Source organism: Salmo salar, chromosome 19, assembly GCF_965601325.2.
Source record: "Salmo salar chromosome 19, fSalSal1, whole genome shotgun sequence".
NCBI classification, from domain to species: Eukaryota; Metazoa; Chordata; class Actinopteri; order Salmoniformes; family Salmonidae; genus Salmo; species Salmo salar.
Window position 1 is genome coordinate 83089938 of NC_138309.1, and position 13150 is coordinate 83103087.

The 13150-nt window shown below is 41.8% G+C and overlaps 1 protein-coding gene across 1 annotated transcript in view; it reads right to left on the minus strand.

Moving 5' to 3' along the window:
• Positions 1-5033: 5033 nt before the first annotated feature.
• The window catches only part of LOC106579691 (WW domain binding protein VOPP1), a 61234-nt gene continuing 53117 nt past the window's right edge, over positions 5034-13150 (minus strand). The window contains exons 4-5 of the mRNA XM_014159824.3: positions 9026-9159; positions 5034-6994 (exon numbers count right to left, since the gene is read on the minus strand). Of these exons, the coding sequence (XP_014015299.1) occupies positions 6816-6994; positions 9026-9159 (313 nt within the window). The 3' untranslated portion in view covers positions 5034-6815. The remainder of the gene's footprint in view (positions 6995-9025; positions 9160-13150) is intronic.

The following is a 13150-nucleotide window of genomic DNA, read 5'->3' on the forward strand; positions in this document are numbered from 1 at the left end:
AGATCCAGACACTTAGAATCTATGACAAGGTCCATTGAAGCTGTTCTGACTAGTGGAGGCCCAACGTCCTATTAAGACACTATATGTTGGTGTTTCCTTTATTTTGGCAGTTACCTGTACATGTGGGCAATGACTGTATATGGATGGACAAATCCATCGATCACGTGACACCATTCATTCCTATGTGAATAGCGCATTGAAGCCAAATGAAGTCTGATAAATTGGCATCTCATGGAGACGTAACATGCGCAGTTAAAGCTAGTCCAGGAAATGACGTAGGGTAGCTCAGTGCTGCCCCCCTCTCATTGAGTAACTTAATTAGAAGGCTGACCAGGGTACTGCAGGCTGCCATTAGCAACTAAATTACCCTTAACACCTTCTGTGTACGATTTGTAAAGAATCAGTTCAAGGGCATACATCTGGTGTATTAGAAGCAACTATCAGTTCCATGATTGTCTTAGATTTAAAAAATGTACACGAATATTGCAATCTATAATGAGGGATCCTGTTTTCTGCAAACAATGCCTGCAGTACCATGGTCAGCCTTGAACTGCCGTGGCTTCAATGAGAGGGGACAGTCGTTCTCCCCTGATATGTGGTTATACTGTTGTTGTTTTTGCTTGTATTGTCAACCTGTTTTTTTTTTACTCCATCCAGGTATGGCCCGGGGCTATCCACTACTTGTCAGAACTGACCCAGCCCGAGTCTTCCTGCTTCCCAGCATTTGAACTTTGACCTGGGCCTCTGGAGGCGTAGACTGTGACCTCATCCCCCTCCCATTCTGAACATTGTGAGAGATGAGCAGGGTTCTTAGATGAGGGGGTAAGGGTGGGTAGTCTGGACCATGCGGTCAGGAGATTTGGTCAGACATGGAACCTTCAGACCAGAAGCTCCAAACTGCAGCCTGAGGAGAGATGTGTCACATGAAGACTGTCACAGAAAAATGTGCTGAAGACTGATAAATACCATGTTGACCTTGCTGTTCTGCAGACACATGGACAGAGAGGAAACAGCCCTTTAACTCTGTAAATGCTGTGTACAGTATGGGTTCTTGCCTGGAGTCTCTGATACAATGTTGGGTTTCGTTGTGAAAGACAATTAATTTTTTTGTCCATTTGTGGGGTCTTTGCCGCTGCATTCCTATCTAGATTATCCACCCCTCCTTCCTTTCAATGTGATTCCTAATCCTTGTCCCCCACATAATGTTTCAGTGTGACGCTGGGGTTTCCCACCCAGCTCCCCCCTCTTCCCTAGAGAGTCAGTCGTTGTTGTCTTTGCATGGGGACGTCAGCCTTGGAATGTGCCCGCGTGCGTCTGTCAGGTCAGTGTCTAATGGTGAAGTGGCGTGGTTGTTCCCTTTGTATGCCACTGTGCTTTTCTCCCATTTGGTTAATGTGCTGAAGAGAATACTTTGTGTGTTAAATACCACGTTGACCTTTTCCAGTGGATATCGTTTCCCTCAGGCGAACAGTTACATTAAGAATGTTGTACAATGAACTAACGTTCTGTTATATGACTTGGTGTTATACCAATCCATAGTGGTATTGCACTCTAGGACTCGGTGTGATACATTTAAATAATCAAATGTCATCTATGTAATGATTTATCATGAGAGGGCCATAAACAATTAACAATGCAATTAACAATTTCTTGCATTCTCCAAGAAAGGTTAAAAATCTCACCTTTCTGGAAAACAATAGTTATAAATTGCTTATGTTTAGTCACTTTTGACGGCAAGCACAACTATGAAATATTTTGATGTATTTCCTATTCAACACAACTGTATAAGGCATGAAATGACATTCTTTCTAAATGTAGTAAAATCTAATTATAAAATGATAACTATAATATTTCACTTTCTTTATAACTGTAAAATACACATTTGTATGTTTAGTGTTAGAGAAAATGTGCATATTTTCTAAAAAGGTCTTGATTAAAACGTCTGTCCCATCACTGTGAACGTCTCAGAGCTCTCGTTTGACTTCCTGAACTCATTAGGAACTCGCCTTTCATCTCATTAATCTTGTCGGTCTATTTTAAATGTAACCTTTAACTAGGCAAGTCAGTTAAGTACAAATTCTTATTTACAATGACGGCCAAACCCGGACGAAGCTGGGTCAACTATGCGCCGCGCTATTGGACTGTAATATAGGGTTCAGCCCACCCTGGTCAGAGCATTTCGTATTATTCTGTACGTAAATCTGAGACACTCCATTTAGTATGATATGTAATGTTTCGTATGGTATGTAATTCATTTGTTGTCCATCACCCATTTCGTATGATATGTTACAATTAGCATTGATACAAATTTGCTGAAATGTACAATATGTTACGAACTCTAGCTAGGTGGCTAATGTTAGCTATAAGTTTAGGCGTTAGGTTAAAGGGTTGCGGTTAGGGGAAGCTTAAGTACTATAGTTGTAAAGTAGCTAAAAAGTTAAGTATACTGAACAAACATAAAAACAACATGTAACGTGTTGGTCCCGTGTTTCATGAACTGAAATAAAAGATCCCAGAAATGTTCCATACGCACCAAAAAAGATTTTTCCTCAAATTCTGTGCACAATTTTGTTTACATCTGTTAGTGAGCATTTCTCCTTTGCCAAGATAATCCATCCACCTGACAGGTGTGGCATATCAAGAAGCTGATTAAACAGCATGATCATTACACAGGTGCACCTTGTACTGGGGACAATAAAAGGCCACTAAAATGTGAAGTTTTGTCACAACACAATGCCACAGATGTTTTGAGGGAGCGTGTAATTGGCATGCTGACTGCAGGAATGTCCACCAGAACTGTTGCCAGAGCACTGAATGTTCATTTTTGTACCATAAGCTGCCTCCAATGTCGTTTTAGAGAATTTGGCAGCAAATCCAACCTGCCTCACAACCGCAGACCACGTGTAACCACGCCAACACAGGACCTCCACATCCGGCATCTTCAACTGCGGGATCGTCTGAGGGGGGGGTGCTGATGAGTATTTCCGTCTGTAATAAAGCCCCTTTGTGAGAAAAAAAACTCATTGTGATTGGCTGGGCCTGGCTCCCAAGCTGCGCTCCTGCCCAGTCATGTGAAATCCATAGATTAGGGACTAATGAATTTATTTCAATTGACTGGTTTCCTTCTATGAACTGTAACTCAGTGAAATTGTTGCATGTTCCATTTATTTTTGTTCAGAATAGTTGAAAAGTTGTTAATTAGTTGTCTATGATGATACAAACTCGCAACCGTTGGGTTGCTAGATGTTAGCGTTGTACATCTGACCAATCACCCTACTTTCGTTTTTGCTTTAAGTAACCATCTGTCTTATGTAACCATATGTAACCATACGTACAGAATAATACGAAATGCTCTGTGACCAGTTTGTTCAGCCAGGAGTTGGAGAGTCTGAAGAGCAAATGAAAATGGTAGGAGGGGCATCCTAGCTTCAAGTTTACATCCTATGTCAGACAAGCTGAGAAAAAAAAAACGTGGGAACCAGGGCTATCGCTCAGTGCAAGCCACTTCGGTCTACCGTGTCCACAGATCAATTTATAAGCGAAATTGTCAGTTGGAACCGGTACCAGACCCACACAGGTCCCCACATCTAAAACAGTTAATGAGGAAAAATGTGGCTTATTTCCTTCATTAAAATGCAAATCAATTTATAACATTTTTTACATGCGTTTTTCTGGATTTTTTTGTCAGTGGGCAAACGTACAAAATCAGCAGGGGATCAAATACTTTTTTCCCTCACTGTATATATATATATTTTTTTCTCAAAGCAGGACTGAAGTGAGACGGCAGTCACGGACAACTTTAAAGTGAATAAATCAACACCAACTTTGATCAGAAGGAAACTTTATTAACCACATCTCATGGATGGATAATTACTTTTTTTGTCGTAACATAAAATGGCAAAAACCAACCGACCGCTACAACAGTAAAATAAAATCCTCTAGCTCCACGATTTCAACCTCTGTTGCATAGTTAAAATGATTAAATAAATAAAAAGTCAGATTAGCCAATTGTCTGTACAACATCCAATACTAAACACTTACCCTACTGTAGATCCCCCTTCTTGGTTCTGCTCTAATAGTGTCCATGTACACAGTTTGCCAGCTATCTACACAAACAGACTTGAAATGTCCACGAGGATGTTGCTCTATGACAGTAACGGTTGGTTAGTTGGAGCTGGTCAACATATCTTATGGTCTCATATCCTGCAAAGACAATAGTCACCTCTCTTAGGACATTTTCACATGATCGTGTTCCTTGAGGGTTTGGGTGCCTGTTTCACCCTAGATGTCAACAGAACACATCCTGGTACTTTCGTGGGTCCATACCAGGGTCTAGGAACTACTCAACCAATAGCCAGTCACAAGGAGTCTTTACTGTACACATCATGTAGAATGGTTGTCTTGTGAAATGTGTTATCTGAAATTAAATGCTTCCAGATTTATACATGAAATCATTTTTACCAATTTACAGAGTTTTACCTATGCAGGACCAGTTGACCAATAACATTCTGCTTGTTTGAACAACTAGGCTACTGAAAGTAGTAAGATATGGCAGCTCTGCTTCTAGCTCCTAAGCAACTTTGACAAGCATTTCGCTACACCCGCAATAACATCTGCTAAATATGTGTATGTGACCAATAAAATTTGATTTGAAGAGTGCCGTTAGCGTTTGTGACTACCACTACATTTTCTAGAAATTTATTGCAGCACAGAAATTGAGAATCCATCAGTTCTACCAGTGTGTTATTAGTCAAAGCTTCCCATACACACTGTCTTCAGAAAAGTATTCACACCCCTGGACTTTTTTCTAAAATTGTGTGTTACAGCCTACATTTAGAAATTGCTTAAATTGACATTTGTCCCTGGTCTACACACAATAATCCCATAATGTCAAAGTGGAATTTAGGTTAAGAATTCTTACAAATTCATTCAAACTGAAAAGATGTCATGTCTTCAGTCAATTGGTATTCGACCCTTTTGTTATGGCAAGCATAAGTAAGTTCAGGAGTAAAAATGTGCATAACAAACTCAAACAGATTCAACCACAAAGACATTGAATATCCCTTTAAGCATGGTCAAGTTATTAAACTTTGGATGGTGTATCAATACACCCAGTCACTACAAAGATACAGGCGTCCTTCATAACTCAGTTGCCGGAGAGGAAGGAAACCTCTCAGGGAGTTCACCATGAGGCCAATGGTGACTTTAAAACAGTTACAGATATTAATGGCTGTGAAAGGAGAAAGCTGAGGATAGATCAACAACATTGGTGTAACTCCATAATACTAACCTAAAGGACAGAGTAAAAAGGAAGCCTGTACAGAATAAATATATTCCAAAACATGCATCCTGTTTGCAACAACACACTAAAGTAATACTGCAAAAAATGTGGCAAAGCAATTAACTTTTTGTCCTGAATACAAATTGTTATGTTTGGGGAAATCCAATACAGCACATTACTGAGTACCACTCTCCATATTGTCAAGCCTAGTGGTGGCTGTAGAATATTTCTTCCACTTTGACATTCAAGTATTGTGTAGATCGTTGACAAAAAAACATCATTTTAATCTCACTTTGTAGCAACTACATGTGGAAAAAGACAGGGGATGTGAATACTTCGAAGGTCCAGTATACAAAGTCCTGGAGTTCCTCAGCGAAACGTGATCCAGTTGCAACCTGCATGCATGCGCGTGCAGAACAAACGCATTGATTTGAGTTAATCCTCATTCTGGTCGAGCTCCTTACATTACAAACTGAAGTCCAGATCTCTGAAAAACCATGGCTGAACCTCTGTGGCGATGAGTGGAACTGGATTCTTAGAGAATATGGCGTTGGCAGGGTTGCGATAGCTTTCACCCTAGACATGCTGTTACTGACTGAAATTATCACAATGGAAACCACATGACTTGGTCTCAATTTGGAGTCCGGCTGGTTGATTGGATTTCTTGCCAGTTTGTGGCGTCCCGATCCAGAGGGATGAATCGCCACAGTCCGCACAGTAGGAATACACGCGTCCATAATGTGAATAAACAAACCAAAAAAAATCTGCCTCTCCATATTATCGCTCTCTCCAACGCACATAATAGGTCTGATAAATCCAGGTCTGATTAATCCAGGTCCGTTTCCCCTCCTTCACAGCGATCAGACTTCCTGCCCCGAGTGTTTATAGTCACAGGATTCAGGAGGAGACAAGCAGCCCAATTAGTGTGGACGCATCCTAACAGAGTCTTTAACCCTTTAAGCTATTCAAAACAACTTGTGTAGTAACTTCTCCAAGGTGCCTTCAACTTCAATTTGCTGTCACTCGTGTACAGTTTTAGACAGTGTCTGTTCTTATGCCCTGGTCCTAGGTCAGCTTACTCTACCATAATACTAATGTGAATCTGTTCATCTAAAAGCTATTTGCTGATCTTGGGTCAGCATTCTCCATTGAAATTCCTCAGTTTAGTGTCATTTACAGGAGTCCGAGGGCCTCATGACAGATCAGTCACAGACCATGCTCATCAAGATGACACTGCCAGCAGAAAAAGACTGATATATATATATATATCTCAATCAATAAATAATTATGCTTTTGTGTAAATTAGAAAGTATGATTGATTGTGAAAATCCAAACCATGGAGACATATTGAGCCGGTCTGTATCCAGGTCCTCAGGAAGGACAGTTTGTTCCTCTAGGTGGTTGTCAGTTTCTTGTCCCTGTGACCTAGGTGAGCACTTGGGCTGACACACTGTGGCTGTCCCCTCCTGTCCTTGTCCATTCTGCTGGTGATGTCACAACGAAGGAGAAGGAACGGAGGGAACGCCGCTGAGACTTACTTCTTCTCTGGTGTCCGGAAAATCTGTTCGTAGGGTGGGGGTGGGTGGTTGCAGTACGAGGGCGGTGGAGGGTAGTCGTTCATCGTATGGGCGGGGCCGGGATGGATGGGGGTGAGGGGGGAAGTCATGACGCCGCCGGGGTCGCCATAGCCTACCATGCCAGGCTGCTGGGATACTGCATGGGGAGGACAGAGAAACCATTGTTAAATCAGAGTGCAAATTCAGATCTGTGTGAGTAATGTGATTTGTGGATTCAAATAAAGTATTTAAAAATGTTCCTCTTTCTGCCCTCTTCTAAACAGCTCAAAGCCCCCGGTTAAGTGTTCTGACACAGGATGCAACATCAAATATTCATGACAAACATCCCACATACTGTTCCCACAACTACCAACATGCTTAGCTGTCAACGCTGTGTTTCCAATGTTATTTCAACAACAACAACAAAAATCAATGTGACGACGTTGAATCAACGTGGAAAACGGATTGGATTTACTAAAAAGTCACATTTTGTTGATTTCACCTTGAATTATTGACAACTGAACAAAATGTAAATCAAAACTAGACTTTGAACTGCGCCAGTTCTCAGTCGCCTTGGAAACCGAAACCATACACTCGTTTAGCCTAAATGCAGTGGTGGGAAAAAGTACCCAATTGTTATATTTGAGTAAAAGTAAAAAAGGTATCTTCATAGAAAATGACTCAAGTAAAAGTCACCCAGTAAAATTATACTTGAGTAAAAGTATTTAGTTGAAAATATACTTAAGTATCAAACGTATTAATCGTTTCAAATTCCTTATATTAAGCAAACCAGACGGCACCATTTTCTTGTTTTTTTATTCACGGATATTCAGGGGCACACTCCAACATAATTTACAAATTACGAATTTGTGTTTAGTCAGTCTGCCAAATCAGAGGCAGTAGGGATGAGCTCTTGATAAGGGTGTGAATGAAACCATTTTCCTGTCCTGCTAAGCATTCAAAATGCAACGAGTACTTTTTGGGTGTCAGTGAAGTAAAAGTTATCAAAAATCTAAATAGTAAAGTACAGATACTCCCTAAAACACTACTTCAGTAGTACTTTATTTTAAGTATTTTTACTTAGGGTACTTTACACCACTGCCTAAATATATGGTTTTGACTAAGAGCGGCTGCCTGGCTCTGCGTGTGTATATCATCAGCAGCCATTTTAATTATCTCACTGCACCTGGAATGAACATAATTAGATCTGATTAAACACACACACACACACACACACACACACACACACACACCCCCCCCCCCCCCCCCCCCGCTGGGTATCTTATCTCCTGCAACACAGTGAAGGCCAGTAAAGCTATCACTGTTGATAACACGGGGTGTAAATTGGCACTTTGAATCAAAATAACCTGTGATTCGGTCTCCTTCAGCGATGTCTTAATCAGAATGAAACCTGTTTGACAGATATCCCCCTGCTCTAGAAATGTATTTCTGAATACTTAAAACATAACTGTACAGTATAGATAACCATTGCTAACCCCCAAAACAGTTATACTAGCCATCCTCAACTGGCAGACCGCGGTTCCGGATTCAGACCCAGAACGGGATCAATGTGGACTGCGGGTCCCGACGTTAAATCATATTTTTTAGGAAATCAGTTTAGGTTTTCAAATTACTGTTGTTGACAGTTATAATAGTAGAAGGCACAAAGGTGCAATATGGTCAGTTTTCATCTTATGTCGTTCACTGACAGACTTTGGAGAGATATTTATAACCTGTCAGAAATGCCCTGTTGATCAACTAGCCCATGTCAGCCAGATAGCTGGTTAGCCTAATTTACCCATCTATATCTTGTAGTCATCATGGCCAAATGACATGCTGCTGTATCGTCCAATCATGGGGCAGATGTAAGTCACGTGTTTTGCTGTCGGGTGCCGCCATGTGTTTGCTGGCGTATCACGTGACTTGTATCTGCTCTGTGATTGGATGATACAGACTGCAAGGTTAGTGAAGTTTTTGGGTCTCTTTGCACCAAAAACGGGCTTAAAAACAACTTCAACACAGAGGTTGAAACCAAATACATCAACATATGAATTTGTCTTGCAATCTCGGAGAGAAAATAGAACATCTAGGTTGCACAGTAATATCGCTAACATTTATCACAATGGGTTAAAAGAATTGAGAATCCACTTCCTGGAACCACTCGTCTATGCCGTATACTCCCACTGACCTGGCGTGGATACAGGCTGCCTGGTAAAGGAGACGTTGAAGGCGTGCTCGTCGCTGAGGGGCGAGGGGTGAATGCACCTGCGGAAAAAGATGCCCGCTCCGCAGCAGAATAGCACCCCCATCATCAGCATCAACCTGGAGAAAGAGAAGGGGAGAGGGAGAGAGAAAGAGAAGGGGAGAGGGAGAGAGAGAGGAGAGAGAAAGAGAAGGGGAGAGTGAGAGAGAGGAGAGAGAAAGAGAAGGGGAGAGGGAGAGAGAAGAGAGAAAGAGAAGGGGAGAGGGAGAGAGAGGAGAGAGAAAGAGAGCAGTCAGAGTGGGACATGCATTGAAGTATAAAGTTAAACTTTGCTATGGCTTTCGTCAATCTAGTAAGAGGGGAATATTTTATTAATGTAGTAGTGTTTCCAACCTCAAGAAAGCTATGACCTTAGGCTTTCATATGGAATTGTTTATTTATGTCTGATAAAAATAAATAAACAAACAAACATACATATACATATATATATACATATACACATACATATATACTTTTCAACCCATATGATCTAGTACACAATAAAAGTTAAATAAAAAAATATATATTTTTGCTTTTTCATACTTTACAGTGTATTCGGAAAGCATTCAGACCCCTTGACTTTTTCCACATTTTGTTACAGCCTTATTCTAAAATGTATTCAAATAGTCCCCCGCCCCCAACATCAATCTACACACAAAACCCCATAATGACAGAGCAAAAACAGCATTTAGATATTTATTATAAATATTCAGACCCTTTACACAGTCCTTGGTTGATTACAGCCTTGAGTCTTATTGGGTATAACACTACAAGCTTGGCACACCTGTATTTGGGGAGTTTCTCCCATTCTTCTCTGCAGATCCTCTCAAGCGCTGCCAGGTTGGATGGGGAGTGTTACTGCACAGCTATTTTCAGGTCTCTCTGGAGCTGTTCGATTAGGTTCAAGTCTGGGCTCTGGCTGGGCCACTCAAAGACATTCAGAGACTTACCACGAAGCCACTCCTGCGTTGTCTTGGCTGTGTGCTTAGGGTCGTTGTCCTGTTGGAAGATGAACCTTCGCCCCAGTCTGAGGTCCTGAGCAGGTTTTCATCAAGGATATCTGTACTTTGTTCTGTTAATCTTTCCCTCAATCATGACTAGACTCTCAGTCCATGCTGCTGAAAAACATCCCCACAGCATGACGCTGCCACCACCATGTTTCGCCGTAGGGATGGTGCCATGTCTTTCCTCCAGACGTGACGCTTGGCATTCAGGCCAAAGAGTTCAATCTTGGTTTCATCAAACCAGAGAATCTTTTTTTGCATGATCTGAGAGTCCTTCAGGTGCTTTTATGGCAAACTCCAAGCGGGCTGGGATGTGCCTTTTACTGAGGAGAGGTTTCTGTCTGGACACTCTACCAAATAAATGCCCGATTTGGTGGAGTGCTGCAGTGATGGTTGTCTCTGGAGCTCTGTCAGAGTGACCATCATGTTCTTGGTCACCTCCCTGACCAAGGCCCTTCTCCCCTGATTGCTCAGTTTGGCCGGGCACCCAGCTCTAGGAAAAGTCTCGATGGTTCCAAACTTCTTCCATTTAAGAATGATGGAGGCCACTGTGTTCCTGGGGACCTTCAATGCTGCAGAACTGTTTTGGTACCGTTCCTCAGCTCTGTGCCTCGACAGAATCCTGTCTCGGAACTCTACGGACAATTCATTCAACATCATGGCTTGGTTTTTGCCCTGACATGCACTGTCAACTGTGGGATCAATCATGTCCAATCAGTAGAATTTACCACAGGTGGACTCCACTCCAGTTGAAGAAACATCTCAAGGATCATCAATGGAAAAAGGATGCACTTGAAAAAGGTATTTTTCATTTGCATACATTTGCAAAAAATTCTAAAAACCTGTTTTCGCTTTGTCATTATGGCATACTGTATTATTTAAAAAATGTTAGATTTTAGAATAAGGTTGTAACGTAACAAAAGCTGTATACTGCACTGATGTGTGTACACACACTTCAAAAGTTTGGGGTCACTTAGAAATGTCCTTGTTTTCCATGAAAAACATACATGAAATGAGTTGCAAAATGAATAGGAAAAATAGTCAAGACATTGAAAAGGTTATAAATAATGATTTAATTGAAATAGTGTCCTTCAAACTTTGCATTCGTCAAATAATCCTCCATTTGCAGCAATTACAGCCTTGCAGACCTTTGGCGTTTGTCAATTTGTTGAGGTAATATGAAGAGATGTAACCCCATGCTTCCTGAAGCAGCTCCCACAAGTTGGACTGGCTTGATGGGCACTTCTTACGTGCCATACGGTCAAGCTGCTCCCACAACAGCTCAATAGGGTTGAGATCCGGTGACTGTGCTGGCCACTCCATTATAGACAGAATACCAGCTGACTGCTTCTTCCCTAAATAGTTCTTGCATAGTTTGGAGCTGTGCTTTGGGTCATTGTGCTGTTGTAGGAAGAAATTGGCATCAATTAAGCGCCGTCCACAGGGTATGGCATGGCGTTGCAAAATCGAGTGATAGCCTTCCTTCTTCAAGATCCCTTTTACCCTGTACAAATATCCCACTTTACCACCACCAAAGCACCCCCAGACCATCACATTGCCTCCACCATGCTTGACAGATGGCGTCAAGCACTCCTCCAGCATCTTTTCATTTTTTCTGATTCTCACGAATGTTCTTTGTGATGCGAACACCTCAAACTTAGATTTGTCTGTCCATAACACTTTTCCAATCTTCCTCTGTCCAGTGTGTGTGTTCTTTTGCCCATCTTAATCTTTTATTTTTATTGGACAGTCTGAGATATGGCTTTTTCTTTGCAACTCTGCCTAGAAGGCCAGCATCCCGGAGTCGCCTCTTTACTGTTGACAATGAGACTGGTGTTTTGCGGGTACTATTTAATGAAGCTGCCAGTTGAGGACTTGTGAGGCATCTGTTTCTCAAACTAGACACTCTAATGTACTTGTCCTCTTGCACCGGGGCCTCCCACTCCTCTTTCTATTCTGGTTAGAGACAGTTTGCTCTGTTCTGTGAAGGGAGTCGTACACAGCGTTATACGAGATCTTCAGTTTCTTGGCAATTTCTCGCATGGAATAGCCTTCATTTCTCAGAAGAATAGACTGACGTGTTTCAGAAGAAAGTTCTTTGTTTCTGGCCATTTTGAGCCTGTAATTGAACCCACAAATGCTGATGCTCCAGATACTCAACTAGTCTAAAGAAGTCAAGTTTTATTGCTTCTTTAAATCAGAACAACAGTTTTCAGCTGTGCTAACATAATTGCAAAAGGGTTTTCTAATGATCAATTAGCCTTTTAAAATGATCAACTTGGATTAGCTAACACAACGTGCCATTGGAACACAGGTGTGATGGTTGCTGATAATGGACCTCTGTACGCCTATGTAGATATTCCATAAAAAGAAATCAGTTTCCAGCTACAATAGTCATTTACAACATTAACAATGTCTACCCTGTATTTCTGATCAATTTGATGTTATTTTAATGGACAACAAAAAAAAAATTCTAAGTGACTCCACTGGCTGTGATACCACACAGCCAGTCCTAATCGTGTTGTTGACTGAGGAGAGTGATACCACACAGCCAGTCCTAATCGTGTTGTTGACCGAGGAGAGTGATACCACACAGCCAGTCCTAATCGTGTTGTTGACCGAGGAGAGTGATACCACACAGCCAGTCCTAATCGTGTTGTTGACCGAGGAGAGTGATACCACACAGCCAGTCCTAATCGTGTTGTTGACCGAGGAGAGTGATACCACACAGCCAGTCCTAATCATGTTGTTACCCGAGGAGAGTGATACCACACAGCCAGTCCTAATCATGTTGTTACCCGAGGAGAGTGATACCACACAGCCAGTCCTAATCATGTTGTTACCCGAGGAGAGTGATACCACACAGCCAGTCCTAATCATGTTGTTACCCGAGGAGAGTGATACCACACAGCCAGTCCTAATCATGTTGTTACCCGAGGAGAGTGATACCACACAGCCAGTCCTAATCGTGTTGTTGACCGAGGAGAGTGATACCACACAGCCAGTCCTAATCATGTTGTTACCCGAGGAGAGTGATACCACACAGCCAGTCCTAATCATGTTGTTA